Raw genomic sequence first — 12,315 nt, forward strand, 5'->3', positions numbered from 1 at the left:
TTATGACCGTTTTCCTTGCATTGCAGTTTTCTACCTGCGCGCATAATTTTGAACGCATTAAAAAGGGATTAGCAGGGCTTTTCGGCGGAAAATTTAATTACGAGCAGGTAACGCCATAAAATGACAGATGCGGGGAAAGATTAGCAAAGTACTTTCCACACTGAGTTTTATGTCATAGTCCTCAAATTGCGCACCCATCAAGGATATATAAATAGTGCCAAGAGCTAAATGGAAGTCAGTAGCAAACCGTCAACGTCAAGCATAGTAATAACTTCTTGATCAAGCAAAAGTGTTTAGAAAAATATATAATCATGTCTACTACCACCAACGAAGCCACCCAATTACTGCAGCGTCTGAGCAGCCTGAAAATTGTGGAAACTCCCAAGGACCAGAAGGAAGTCGCTACTCGAGAATGCTACTCCCTGGACAGCAAGCATTTTCAACGGGCCCCTACCACCCCATCTAGCGGCGGACCCGGAAAGTTTGATACCGATTTAAAGAAGCGGCGCAAAATCAAGCGCAACAACCGTATCCACACCTACGAGGCTGACAAACACTTCACCAAAGCCCGCAAATCTTTAAACTTTTAATCACAACAGGCCCCGATGTAATCAACATAGTCATAAGTAGCCTTTTGATTTCAAATCATATACCTTTACTATTTTTTTCCCCTTACAATAAATAATATTTGCAATATAAAAACGGTGTGCATCTATTCTCTGGTTACAATTATGAAGACTATGTTTTTGATTGTGGTAACACTGATTTTGCTGGTAAGTGTGCCAGCCCTGGTAAAGGTCCTGGAAGTCCTGTTTATCGAAAATATTTTACAGCTTGCAGCTCTGGCTGATAGCTGTTCCTGTGGCAAAGAGGCGAGTTTGGATTGCGGATGCACAAAACATCCATAAGAATCCCAAAAATAAGTATATAGTTTAATTTAGAAAACACAAAAATTAAGTTTAAAATCATAATCGATATATCGTTCTATATAAAAACATCGATATTTTTGGAGCTGTATTGAAGCCCTTGTCAACAGCTGTTTTGTGGAAGCGGTCGCAAAAACCCAAACAAAAGTTTTAATATTTCACAAATTCATTTAAAGAACATAAAATTAAATCATTATTAAAAGATGGCAGAGACGGCGGCAACCAACGAGGGCAATTCCAACAGCAGTGAAGCAGGTAAATGTCAAATAATGGCTAATAGCAAAACCTTAAGTTTCATCCTATACGACTGGCCATATGGGTCTTTTGTATTTTATTTATTTATTAATATTTAGCCAAATTTATGTAAACAATGATTAATATGTTTTTGTAATTTTCCACCAGCTCTCTCAGAACAGCAAGAGCCGACGCCTGAATATATTCAACGTAAGATTTACTTTCTTGTGGATCACCTACGAAAGTTCCATGCAGAGCTCCCAGAGTAAGATATTTACTTACTTAAAAACACATGTATTAAAACCAATTACTTTACAGAAACCTACAGACCCGTATATCCTACGATTTACTCACAGAACTCGCAAATTGTGTGCTAAACGAAGGCATTTTCGTCATTGTCACAGCTCTAATGGAATTGCAACATGAGACGGAAAGACATTTGATTAAAATGCGAATGCAGGTGGAGAACGAATACGATATTGAGGTGGCGGGATGGAAAAGCAAGATCAAGGATCCCGAAGAGCTGGAACACATACTGGGTCTTATTAAAATCAAGCACACTAAGAAGCTACTTGAATCGGACAAAAAGATTATTAATATTCTAGATCAAAAGGTGAAATATTGCACTGTTAATGCCAATCTCGTTTGAGATAATGAATATTAATTATAATTCACCTTTAATCACATCTCAGGTTAATGACCAACAATCCACTTTACAAAAGGCCGGCGTACCGGGTTTTTATGTCACCGAAAATCCCAAAGAGATCAAAATACAAATGTTCCTTCTGGACTTTATTCTCCGCTTGAGTAGTCTGAAATACGAACCGAACAAATAACCATTAATGGTTAATCAAGAGACCACAAAAGACTGCACTTGACATGTATAAATAAGAATATTTAACGTAAATTAAATTAAATTATTAACCCTGATCGAATCTCTTCCATCTGTGTGTTACGAAGAAAAAAACCTGTAGCGCTGCGCAGTTTTCGATTGCCGAAGAATTCCGAGCGGAAGAAAGAGCGACGGGGCCGGCCACCCGAAAGAGAAGAGGGGAGAATTGATAACGATAGTAGCTCGGCTCTCTCCCTCTCACTATCACTCTCTAGCGTAGTAGAAAGTAGAGGGAGAGGCGGCGCTATAAATTGGAGCGATCCGTCTGCAGATGCATTCAGTCGTGCTTAGAATTTCCAAAGCAACACACTACAACTAAAAAAAGAAAACATGTCTCTGACTATTACACAAAGTGTTTCGTATCCTGAGCTCAAGGATCTGGTGAGTAGAGTTGCTCCTGATAAGTGTGATTTACTATAGGATCCTGTACATCCTTTAAAAGTGATTAATACTTGTATCCCTAAAAGTGCCTTAGCTGAAATAATAAAATAATTTATATAGCTAATATTTAATAAGCAAATTCAACTCAAACATTAAATTCACATTACCTAATTGGCTGCTTAAAGTTTCTTGAACTTAATACAAGGTCAAATGGCCAATTTTGTTGCTTTATGTGCGCTTACTCATAAAAGCCAGTTTCCGTCATTTAATGTTTGAGAATAATTTAAGCCCATCAATGCTGAGCGCACACACACCTTTGTTGGCTAGAATGTTGGCGGAATGCGATTTGTTTTGGCCAGCTTTAGTTGCTTCCCAACAGCTGAGCCGTTTACACGAAATGTTCGCGCGTTTGTTTCGTAATTTCAAGGCAAGTTTTTAAAAGCATATAATCAGCATAATTTTAAGTGTTTTAAAAAACATTTTACCAAATGTTTTAGTTTTGTTGTGATATAAACAATTGAAAGCTCTTCCAGCAGCTACTTTTACTTTTCTTCCCCCGTTTTGCTATTGACCTTGATTTTGAAATTGATTTTGCAATTGTATCTGTGATTAAGAGAGTAAACTTAAGTCAGCTGTTTAAAGAGAACTGCACTTGCTGCAGAGAGTGTTAAGAGTTTTAAAAGAAGAGTGTGTGGGAGAGTGAATGCAAGCGGCATTATATTTTTTTCACACAACGAACAAAGCCACCAAACAAAAAATACCTTTAAAATAATTAAAAATATCTCTTTTTTCGGAATAATAATTTGTTTAAAATGCGCTGCTTGCCGGGCTATGGTTATGGCCTCACATTTCTGTTTCTGGTGTGGTTTAAAATTACCAAAATATTGCCATAAAATCAGGTTCAAACTTTTTACTCATACGTCATCGTTTTCTTCTTCTTCTTCGTCTTACAGAGCACCGTTCGCAATGAACAAAAAGAGCTGAATATTTTGCCGGTTCACGATGTGAATGTGAGCAAAGCAACGGCCACCTTTGGCATGGGCTGCTTCTGGGGGGCAGAGTCCTTGTATGGAGCCACCCGTGGAGTCCTTCGCACCACCGTGGGATATGCCGGCGGTAGCTCCGATTTGCCAACGTACCGTAAAATGTAAGAGTCCGGAAGGAGGGCATTAATCATCCTAACACGAGCATTTCTTTTTCTTTCTCCCCCATCGTCATCATCACCATTCCTTCACCTGCAATCCCACACTTCGATCCGGTAACTAATCCAACGAATCTCAACAGGGGCGATCACACGGAAGTGCTGGAGATTGACTATGATCCCTCGATTATTAGCTTCAAGGAGCTGCTGGATTTGTTCTGGAACAACCATGAGTACGGTCTGACCACACCAATTAAGAGGCAGTATGCCTCTCTGATCCTGTACCATGACGAGGAGCAGAAGCAAGTGGCAGAGGCTTCCAAGCTGGAGGAGCAGGAGCGTCGGGCGCCGGAGGTTATCACCACTGAGATTGCCTCCAAGGAGAACTTTTTCCCAGCCGAGACGTAAGTTTAAACTATTTCCAAATGAATACATCAGGATACTAAACCTCTCCTTTGTCCAGGTACCATCAAAAGTACCGCCTGCAGGGCCACAAGGACCTGGTCTCCTCGTTGAATCTGAATTCCAAGCTGCTGCAAACTAGTTATGTGGCCACCAAGCTTAATGGCTATCTAGCCGGCGTCGGAGGCGTTGAGCAGTTCAAGGCTGAGGTGGAGACCATGGGACTGACCCCCACCCAGCGCCAGTACTGCAACTACCATGTGGAGCAGAACGAGGGTCAGGGTCTCTACTGCTGACACGGTCGCATGTGCATAGATGTTAAGCGTAGATCTTACACTTAGGGGGGGTAAATTCATTTTAATTTGTTTGCTTGTTCAAAACAAAGTGTGTATTATGTAGATTTTAAGTGGTTAAAACAAAATATATAAATGCTTATATATTATTTTAATAATAAATCATATCTCAGTGACTTCATAAGCTTTTTTACTTCTCAAGTTTCTTTATTTTGCTTAAGAATATTACATTTTAAAGCAACTATGGGCCCTGAACTCTCTTAAAATCAAATCAAGAACAAACTTGAACTTCTGAGCACCTAAATATAAAATATATTTTTAAATTAACGCTATAAAGTTGATAATCTTGGACTTTTGCTTGCATCTGACCGATAAAAGAATATACAAATACTCAGATTATACCTGCTAATATATATTATTCAACTTGATCCATCTCATTTTCCAAAAAAAATCAGCTTTTGATAAGACAGACTAATCTCTCTGGGATGATAAACAGCTTGCAAGTCATATTAAGTTCCTGTCCCACAAGGATCCTGCCTTATCAGTAGTAAATACAGCCCTGATAATGATTTTGCTCGGTCATCTGTTTATTTAACTTTAATGAGTTTGCATTGCTGTCACAAGAAACTCATCAAAATTCTGGTGAAATATGAGCAGTATGGGTGTTTTAATTAAGTTAATGTTATGTTACATATATGTTTAAAAAACAATGTTTTCTAGACCTTGAAACCTAATCAGATATATCGTTATTTCAGCATTAGTTTTTCTTTTTGTGCTTTAAAATTTTGCAAAGACTAAAATATATTTAATTCAAGGACGGAACCAATAAAGTGACTGACCTCTTGAAAACTTTAGCACTATTTATTTTCGTATTTTTCGTGATATTTGTTTGTTTAGTTGAATGAGTCGTTGAATCGTTGAAATCTATAAAGCTGACAGCCTATCAACAGCTTAGATCTAATCTTAAACGGTTCGGACGGTGGTTTTCTAACTAATTTTAAGGTCTATAAATTAATTGCGTGACTAGTGACTAGCATAAATTGATCAGAAAATAGAAAGAAATGCACCTAGTCATAGTCAGTGATCTGATTAGGAGGGAAATGCCTCAAGTGGTTAATATATATTTAGTTAATTTCATTAGATCAGCAGTAAAACTATAAATAAATTTGAGATATCACTGAGATCTTGGGATAATTGGGGGATATTGAATATTTACGATAAATATGTATTTATGATTATTTATGTGAAATAACATAATAAGGTTATATTATAAGGTTTCTTGTTAATGTTAATGCCATAAAAATGATCTATTTATTATAATAAAATAGTATTAAGTCCTTATTTATTTATTTAGAAACATTAAGCTTAAAGTTATAAACTAAAGCTACACGTGGTGGCACTCATAGCTACGTAGGCTTTTAGTCGATCAAACCTTTTTTTTTAAGTAACACAAAGTTATATACGTATTTTTCTGTTGTCCCAACACTGTATAAAGATATAGATAGTATATATCCCAGACCTTCAACCCAAAACTTTGTGGATTTGACCGCTCTTTATTATTTTTGATTAGGAGAGAGTGCGTCAGACCACTCTCTCTTTTCCTTATTCTTCTTTCCATCTCTCTATCATTTCGAGCTCTCTCTTTATCCCCCACTCAGCAATCATACACACACTCTCTCTCTCTCTTGCTGTTCCCCCATTTGAGCTCCCCAATCGCCCCCCACCCTCTCCTTTCTCCCACTAAGGCAAGCCGGTTGGCCGCATGTTTGGCGATAAGTCAAAGTGATCGAGCGAAAATAGCGAAGCATTTTTTGTTTACAGCCAGCTGAAGATTTAAAATGATTTTTGTTAAATCTTTTCTATATGAAAGGATCCAGAGAATAGGCTTAAAACCAGTCCATCCATAGTCCTTGAAGTGAAGTATCTGATTCTGAAAGAATCATTAAAATCGGGGCATCCCCTGGGGAGTGAGAAACTCGATCGGTTTAAAGGGCTTCTAAAAGAGGTATTAACTTCATTTTCAATCAGTATATAGCTTAGGGTCAGATCTACCCACTGACCAAATTTGATTAGAAAATAACCAATCCTTTGATCCTGGCGAATTTTACAAGATTTTACGTTATAAGCTAGCCAAGGAAAGAAGCAGAGACAGACCCGCCATAGACATAACAAACACTTAAAGCAAAGCGATCTCACGCTTTCTTTGTATGGGTCGGCACGAGTTGATAATGCTACTATATCAGGGGGGCATCGGTAGAGGGGAGTAGGAGGTGTACCCACTAATCGTATCAATGAGTTGAAGAGAGTGTCGGGCATTCGCGTGCACATGTATTGCACAAGATCACTCGACAAGGGGAAAAAGGGAAAGGTCATTGGGGCATCCTCTGTCCTACAATTATTGATCTGGAAGGGAGACAAAGGTGGAGAAGACATCAGCATATAAATATTTGCAAATCATTTTGTTTTCCAAATTAATATTTCTGATCAGAGGGAAGTGACACGAAAAATTGAAATGTCATTGTTTCCGATAAGGGTCGATGGGTGTTTTATAAGTAATTAATTAATAAATATACATATATACCTCATGGTTCTCTTAATTTAGGTTAAAGGATCTAGTTCTTTGCTGAATTTATAGTTAAGAAGATGATTCATAGCTTAATTAAGGATTAAGGGTATGATTCATAGATCAATTTATTGATTTAAAAATCAAATAAATACCTTAGTTCCTTCTTTTAAATACACTTTAAACGTTTTCGAAGTGTCTTTAGTAATAAATTATAATCCTTTTGGTGATTAGACACCCATTTCAAGTAGCTTGCGCTTGATCATTAATGGCTAATCGTTGCTAAGCCAAGTTAAGCCTGTCAAGGGTAAAATGATTGCGTAGATAGATCCCGAAGGCTATAGTCATCTAATCTTTAAGTTGAAAGAAATCGTTAGCACCTAAATGGCAAAGAAAGCCCTAATCGGGAAACAGGTAAAAGGCGAGATCATTAACCTCCTTTAAATAAAAAAAAAAACTATAAAGATTAACGAAGGTTGGTATCAACTTTACACAAATTGATGAAATTCCTTAACTTAAATTTAAAGATACTTAAGAAATAAGATATCCTAAATGATCTCTAAACTTTATACACATTTTCTAATATATTTTTTATAACTAAACAAATATACAAATTTCAGATTAATATATAAAAATGTATAAATTATATATTATTTTTTTAAATATGGGAAAGGAAAATTAAAATCTCATAATTTATATTTTATTATGTTTTTCCTAAAATGTGGAATATAATTTGAATGTAATTTACACAAAAACTTTATATATATGTCTAAAAATGTTACACATTATCTACATAATGGGAAAGGTTAGAAACTCAGCTTTTTAATGAAATGATATATTTTAATATTATTTTTTTTTATATTTGTAGTATTAAACATATAAAGTTATACATATCAAAATTAATGATCGAAAGACATAATATGCATATAAATCTCTTATTAGAAACTTTACTTAGCTCAGATCCAATTTTTTTATTGAAAGCTGCATTTTAAGTTAGTATATTCTTAATTTAATTAATTTTTAAAATGTTAAAACGGTGTGCTTATTTATTTATTAAAAACTGTTCAAATATTTCAGAAAACCATTAAATAATTGCTAAGAAAATTCAAATTGTTATTTAAATATTTTTTAATACCTTAAACACCTGCTTGCATAAACTGAGATATAAGTTAAATATTTGTATAATATATAACCATTTTAAGTTATATTTAAATAGCTGAGTTGGAGTTGTGAAAACTTTATTTGTGAGACATATCTGGGAGACTACACTCGCCATCAAGATGAGATGCCTCTGGTTTATCCTTCTTTTAATGGGTGAGTTGAAAAAGGAATAAATCAGGACATTTATATTAATAACTTTCCCTTATAGCTCTTATTATTTTGGTGGTCAGTGAGGAGGAGTGCGAGGATACCTGTCCAGATGAATTTGATATCCATTGTGCCACTGATGGCACTTGCTATTACGCAGCATTGAGTGCTTGTTCGGCCAAAATGCAGTCATGTTATCGCGAGAAGAGGGGATTGCCACGTAAATATTTAATATATTTAAAATATTTTTTGAAATATCTTCCTAATGGGTTAATATTAATATTATATTCTAGCCTTTACCAACATCCACAGGGGATATTGCAGCTGGGGTTTGCCTAGATGCAAGGCTTACAAGAACTAGAATTTTTGTAAAATCAGTTCAGTGAAATATTTTTGAATGCAATTTTATTAAAAAACGTATTAAATCAATGAATTCATGATTCTTATTATTTTTTCTCCATATAAAAGATTTCTAAATATTTTTTTTCAAAGCTAAAATCTATGAAGTACAAAGCAAACTATGCTTTTGTTTTGCTTTTTAAATGTATCTGTACACTGTAAACACATTTTTCAATTATTTTTTTATACTTTATTTTATCTTGGAATTGTTTATAAAACTAACGTAAATGTTTATTAATGGCACAGAAAATGGCAAAAAATCACAAAAGCCTAAAACTGATCTCTGACAACCTGCCAGTCATTCATATATAGCATACTTAGCTAATCTTAGTATAAATCTTAGAGTAAAGCATACAACAGGGGGAAGCACTGTGATCCAGGGAACACACTAGACGATGGTTCAGATCCGTTTAATTATATCCTTAAAGTAAGGCGTCTCTGGGGTGGTTTCTGGCGTTCCTTTACCGCCCGATCCTTGCGCAGACGCAGAAGCTCCTCAGCTCTTAGCTCTCGTTGCCTGCCAGGTGATAAATGCAACTCCAAATTGATTTTGGACTCCAGTTTGGGAGATCGTCGACTTATCACAAAACCACCAGAGTCCTGGGCAAACAATTTATGCTTTCGTAATTTAACACAACGTTTCGGGGTCTCTGTGTCAGAACCCGATCCCGATCCCTCTTTATTCTCGGGAAGGGAGTCATCAACATCTATTGTTAAGAGTTCCTTGAACATATCCTCGACGGCGGTGAAGTACAGCGTGGAATCGGAGGACATTGTGAACCTGATGCTGGCTGGCGGGCAACTGAAGGCCAGAAAGTGATTGAAGTCAGTCAAAGGACTGGGTTTCAACCCTCGGACCAATAATACTAGCTACCTACCTACCTGATCCCTAACTAATGGTATACATAAAAACTAGGAAAACAGCTGGGAAATGTGTGTAATGAGGGGTTTCCCTGCGGGCCGTCTCCCTCTCCCTCCTTTCTTTTTTTGTACAAAAAACCTGATTTATGCGAACTTAAGTCCAAGAGAAAATATTATTTAATGAATCAGTACTGTAGCTTATTTGTCATACAGGAAAAGCTAGCTGGAAAGCACACACAATGACTCACATTTTCCCTTAACAAATTATAATTATTATTATCAACAAATAACCGGGCAAAGACCCAACCTCTCTTTAAAGCGCATAAATAGCTCATTCAATTGAGTTGAGCCTACAATCTATTAGATAAGAAAAAATCCCATTACGAGCCATAGATTAGATTAAAACAACGCTTTGGCCTGATTCAGTTTTGGTATCGGTTTCCGTTTCGGTTTCGCTTCGTTTTCGAATTATTATTATTAATAATTTAGCCTATAAATAGTATATAAATTCACATCCACAGTTTTAGTATTCCTTATGAAAATAATCGCGTATGCTGCGCTTTACGATTGGTGCCATTTGGGCTATTTGCTTCTGCACCTCGTCGTTATTCTTATCCTTGTGATAAAAGACTGTGAAGTAGACAATCAATCCAATGACAACGATCAAGAGGAGAGCGGAGAAGATGATGCTCATTAGCATTTTGCAGGCGCAATTGCAGCAGCTGAAGGCGTATAGAAGGATCAAATTAGATAGGGTATTAAGTAGATAATATTAATATATATTATATGAGAAGATATCTATATATTAAAAAAATATACTCTCCATAGGTCTAAACATAGTTGTTTAGAATATTCTGTTTTTGAAAGGTTTAACTAATCCTTAGAAGCCTTATCAATGCAATACCGGAAATGACTCATAATATCTTGACAACTTAGAAAAAGTTTAGGAATTGTTTATATGTTTAAAGTATACATATATTCAACTTCCCTTTGATTGATTATAATTCTGATTATAAATACCTTTCCTAATAAACTAAAAACCCCCTTGGTATATAGATTACCTCACTCTATACCTAAAAATCCTTATCGCAAGTGCTCTCTTCCGGTGAAGAAGGCATCTCAAAATCACAGAAGGGGGATATAGATATAGATATCTTCCATAATGATCAATCATGAGTCACAGGATGGATGTATTGATGGAAACTTACCAGCACACAACTTTGCCGGGGCATTTTAGGCATTCACAGAGAGCGTTGCACATGGTGAGATATTTGACGTTAAAGGTGTTATATATACTTCAGTTGAGGTCTTCCGGGATCGCGTTGTGCTATTGACCAGCGCAAATTACCAACTGAAAGGGCTATGAGTGCCATTGGAGCATTTCGGGGCGACAGGTGCTTAGTATCGAAAGCTTTAATCATATCGGTTGGTTGGAAAGAACAATAAACTGATAACGAGCCTCGTTTATAATTAACGCCGCCATGCCAGGCTGTGACGATAGCGCTCTGAGAGATATTGGAAAATAGAGCTTACACTCTTTTGTGAATTTATATGTCTTGAGAGGAAAATAAGGTATTAGAATCAATCCGATATAAGATTTATTTTTTCTCGCGACGGCTATCATAATACCAAATATATAGATACGCTATAAGAAGTAGTATAACTGAAGCAATTGTGAGAACTATGGCAACTAATACCATTCGTGGATTATGCACCTTGCACATTTAGTGTCTAGTTATTAAAATAAAATTATACCAAAAATGTTTACAATTAAAATTTTGATTAAGATAGCAAAGCGATGTCTGGAAAAGTACAAAATATACGGAGAGACAGTCCCTGACAAAGACAAATTGGCTTAAGAAAATCGGAAACAGATAGCAGACCCTCTGTCTAGATTGATTAAAAACAAGTCAAAACATTGTTTCTAGAAAATCAATGTTGTTTTTCCCAGAAGTAACATCTATTTTTAAATTATTATTAATCAGGAATGTATATGGTGCTTATCAATGATTAAGCCCTGATAATAGGTACTCGTAAACTATAGACTCGAAAACGATTCGGGGATTTACTCTGCCTATCCTTTTGGCAATTCCTCATGCTAGATTACTAGGCAATATTTATGAAAAAATAGGAAACTACAAAGCTTCAAAGCTTCGATAAGTAAATTTTTATTAGCAAGGCAGTTTTTTCCGAAATAAACGGCTTTTGGCAAAACACTTAAGGTAGGTTCAGTTAACAAAAATTTCATGCGAACTTAATCATTAAATGGCAACACTATAAACTTGATAATATTTTATGACAACTGTTTAAAATGGCATAGGATTTTTAGGTTTCTTCATAAACGGGAAAATAAAAACCAGAAATGTTATTGTTTTAAGAACACGTGTGGAGTTGTAAAAGGCAACTGAACAGCCTTTAAAATATTAAAATTATACTATATTTTACTTCATTCTGTACTAAGAAGTGGTCTGATTCTTATACACTTTATAGATGAACTTCATATTGCCCTAATTTTATTTATTTTATTATTATTTAATAGATTAATGAAGTATTTCTTAGGTGTCATAGAGTGCATTCATCCCAAATGAAGATATCAGGGATACAGAGTATAAATTTATCAAAAAATGCACAAAACAACAATGACATGACTTACTGAAACAGTAATTAACTTGGAACCTATATTATTTGAAATAAACTTCTTGTGAAAGCCGGCAAAAACGTAAACATAGAAAAACTCACGAAATTGAGTTCCCATTAATGCAGGTCGCCATCGATATTCAGGTTCTTTCACGATATCCGACACCAAATGCTGAGGTAAACAATTTGATGCACTTCTTCGTGCACCGGCTTACAACGTAAGCACACCTCTAGCTCCAGAGCTCTCTGGCTCCCAGCTCAGTACGAAATCGCGTTCA

General features: G+C 35.8%; 6 protein-coding genes and 1 long non-coding RNA gene across 12 annotated transcripts; 5 read left to right on the forward strand and 2 right to left on the reverse strand.

Annotated features, from left to right (window-relative positions):
- Positions 1–210: 210 nt before the first annotated feature.
- Positions 211–618, forward strand: Z600 (protein). The gene has a single exon (XM_020942617.2). It carries the CDS (start codon positions 312–314, stop codon positions 588–590), a length of 279 nt encoding a protein of 92 aa, XP_020798276.1. The 5' UTR covers positions 211–311; the 3' UTR covers positions 591–618.
- Positions 603–1,181, forward strand: gdl-ORF39 (gonadal protein gdl-ORF39). The gene is made up of 2 exons (XM_086833845.1): positions 603–773; positions 834–1,181. The coding sequence occupies exons 1-2, from the start codon at positions 732–734 to the stop codon at positions 906–908; spliced, it is 117 nt and encodes a 38-aa protein (XP_086689971.1). The 5' UTR covers positions 603–731; the 3' UTR covers positions 909–1,181.
- Positions 834–2,090, forward strand: gdl (gonadal protein gdl). 2 transcript variants are annotated; one of them, XM_020942471.2, is made up of 4 exons: positions 834–1,181; positions 1,329–1,425; positions 1,479–1,773; positions 1,853–2,090. In XM_020942471.2, the coding sequence occupies exons 1-4, from the start codon at positions 1,130–1,132 to the stop codon at positions 1,994–1,996; spliced, it is 588 nt and encodes a 195-aa protein (XP_020798130.1). In that variant the 5' UTR covers positions 834–1,129; the 3' UTR covers positions 1,997–2,090. The 2 variants fall into 2 exon arrangements, with proteins under 2 accessions (XP_020798130.1, XP_086689968.1); XM_086833842.1 differs by having other exon boundaries at positions 1,040–1,181; positions 1,517–1,773.
- Positions 1,879–4,445, forward strand: MsrA (methionine sulfoxide reductase A). 4 transcript variants are annotated; one of them, XM_020942470.2, is made up of 4 exons: positions 1,879–2,433; positions 3,387–3,580; positions 3,718–3,978; positions 4,038–4,445. In XM_020942470.2, exons 1-4 carry the CDS (start codon positions 2,383–2,385, stop codon positions 4,270–4,272), a joined length of 741 nt encoding a protein of 246 aa, XP_020798129.2. In that variant the 5' UTR covers positions 1,879–2,382; the 3' UTR covers positions 4,273–4,445. The 4 variants fall into 4 exon arrangements, with proteins under 4 accessions (XP_020798129.2, XP_086689959.1, XP_086689960.1 ...); XM_086833833.1 differs by having other exon boundaries at positions 2,303–2,433; positions 3,387–3,568; XM_086833834.1 differs by lacking the exon at positions 1,879–2,433 and adding an exon at positions 2,455–2,860.
- Positions 4,446–8,053: 3,608 nt separating this feature from the next.
- LOC147643458 (uncharacterized) lies at positions 8,054–8,573 on the forward strand. The gene is made up of 3 exons (XR_015271933.1): positions 8,054–8,146; positions 8,202–8,360; positions 8,434–8,573. It is a non-coding gene; the product is annotated as an uncharacterized LOC147643458 (long non-coding RNA).
- Positions 8,574–8,620: 47 nt separating this feature from the next.
- LOC110176270 (uncharacterized) lies at positions 8,621–9,313 on the reverse strand. The gene has a single exon (XM_020942584.2). The coding sequence runs from the start codon at positions 9,311–9,313 to the stop codon at positions 8,954–8,956; it is 360 nt and encodes a 119-aa protein (XP_020798243.2). The 3' UTR covers positions 8,621–8,953.
- A 508-nt stretch (positions 9,314–9,821) lies between these two features.
- mex1 (midgut expression 1) lies at positions 9,822–12,279 on the reverse strand. 2 transcript variants are annotated; one of them, XM_020942585.2, is made up of 3 exons: positions 12,140–12,279; positions 10,609–10,955; positions 9,822–10,122 (listed from the first exon to the last, which is right to left on the reverse strand). In XM_020942585.2, exons 2-3 carry the CDS (start codon positions 10,659–10,661, stop codon positions 9,924–9,926), a joined length of 252 nt encoding a protein of 83 aa, XP_020798244.1. In that variant the 5' UTR covers positions 10,662–10,955; positions 12,140–12,279; the 3' UTR covers positions 9,822–9,923. The 2 variants fall into 2 exon arrangements, with proteins under 2 accessions (XP_020798244.1, XP_086689970.1); XM_086833844.1 differs by lacking the exon at positions 12,140–12,279 and having other exon boundaries at positions 10,609–11,199.
- Between the last annotated feature and the right edge of the window lie 36 nt (positions 12,280–12,315).

The sequence above is a fragment of the Drosophila serrata genome, unplaced genomic scaffold (assembly GCF_035046125.1).
Source record: "Drosophila serrata isolate PLE 108 unplaced genomic scaffold, ASM3504612v1 contig_272, whole genome shotgun sequence".
In the NCBI taxonomy this organism is placed as follows: Eukaryota; Metazoa; Arthropoda; class Insecta; order Diptera; family Drosophilidae; genus Drosophila; species Drosophila serrata.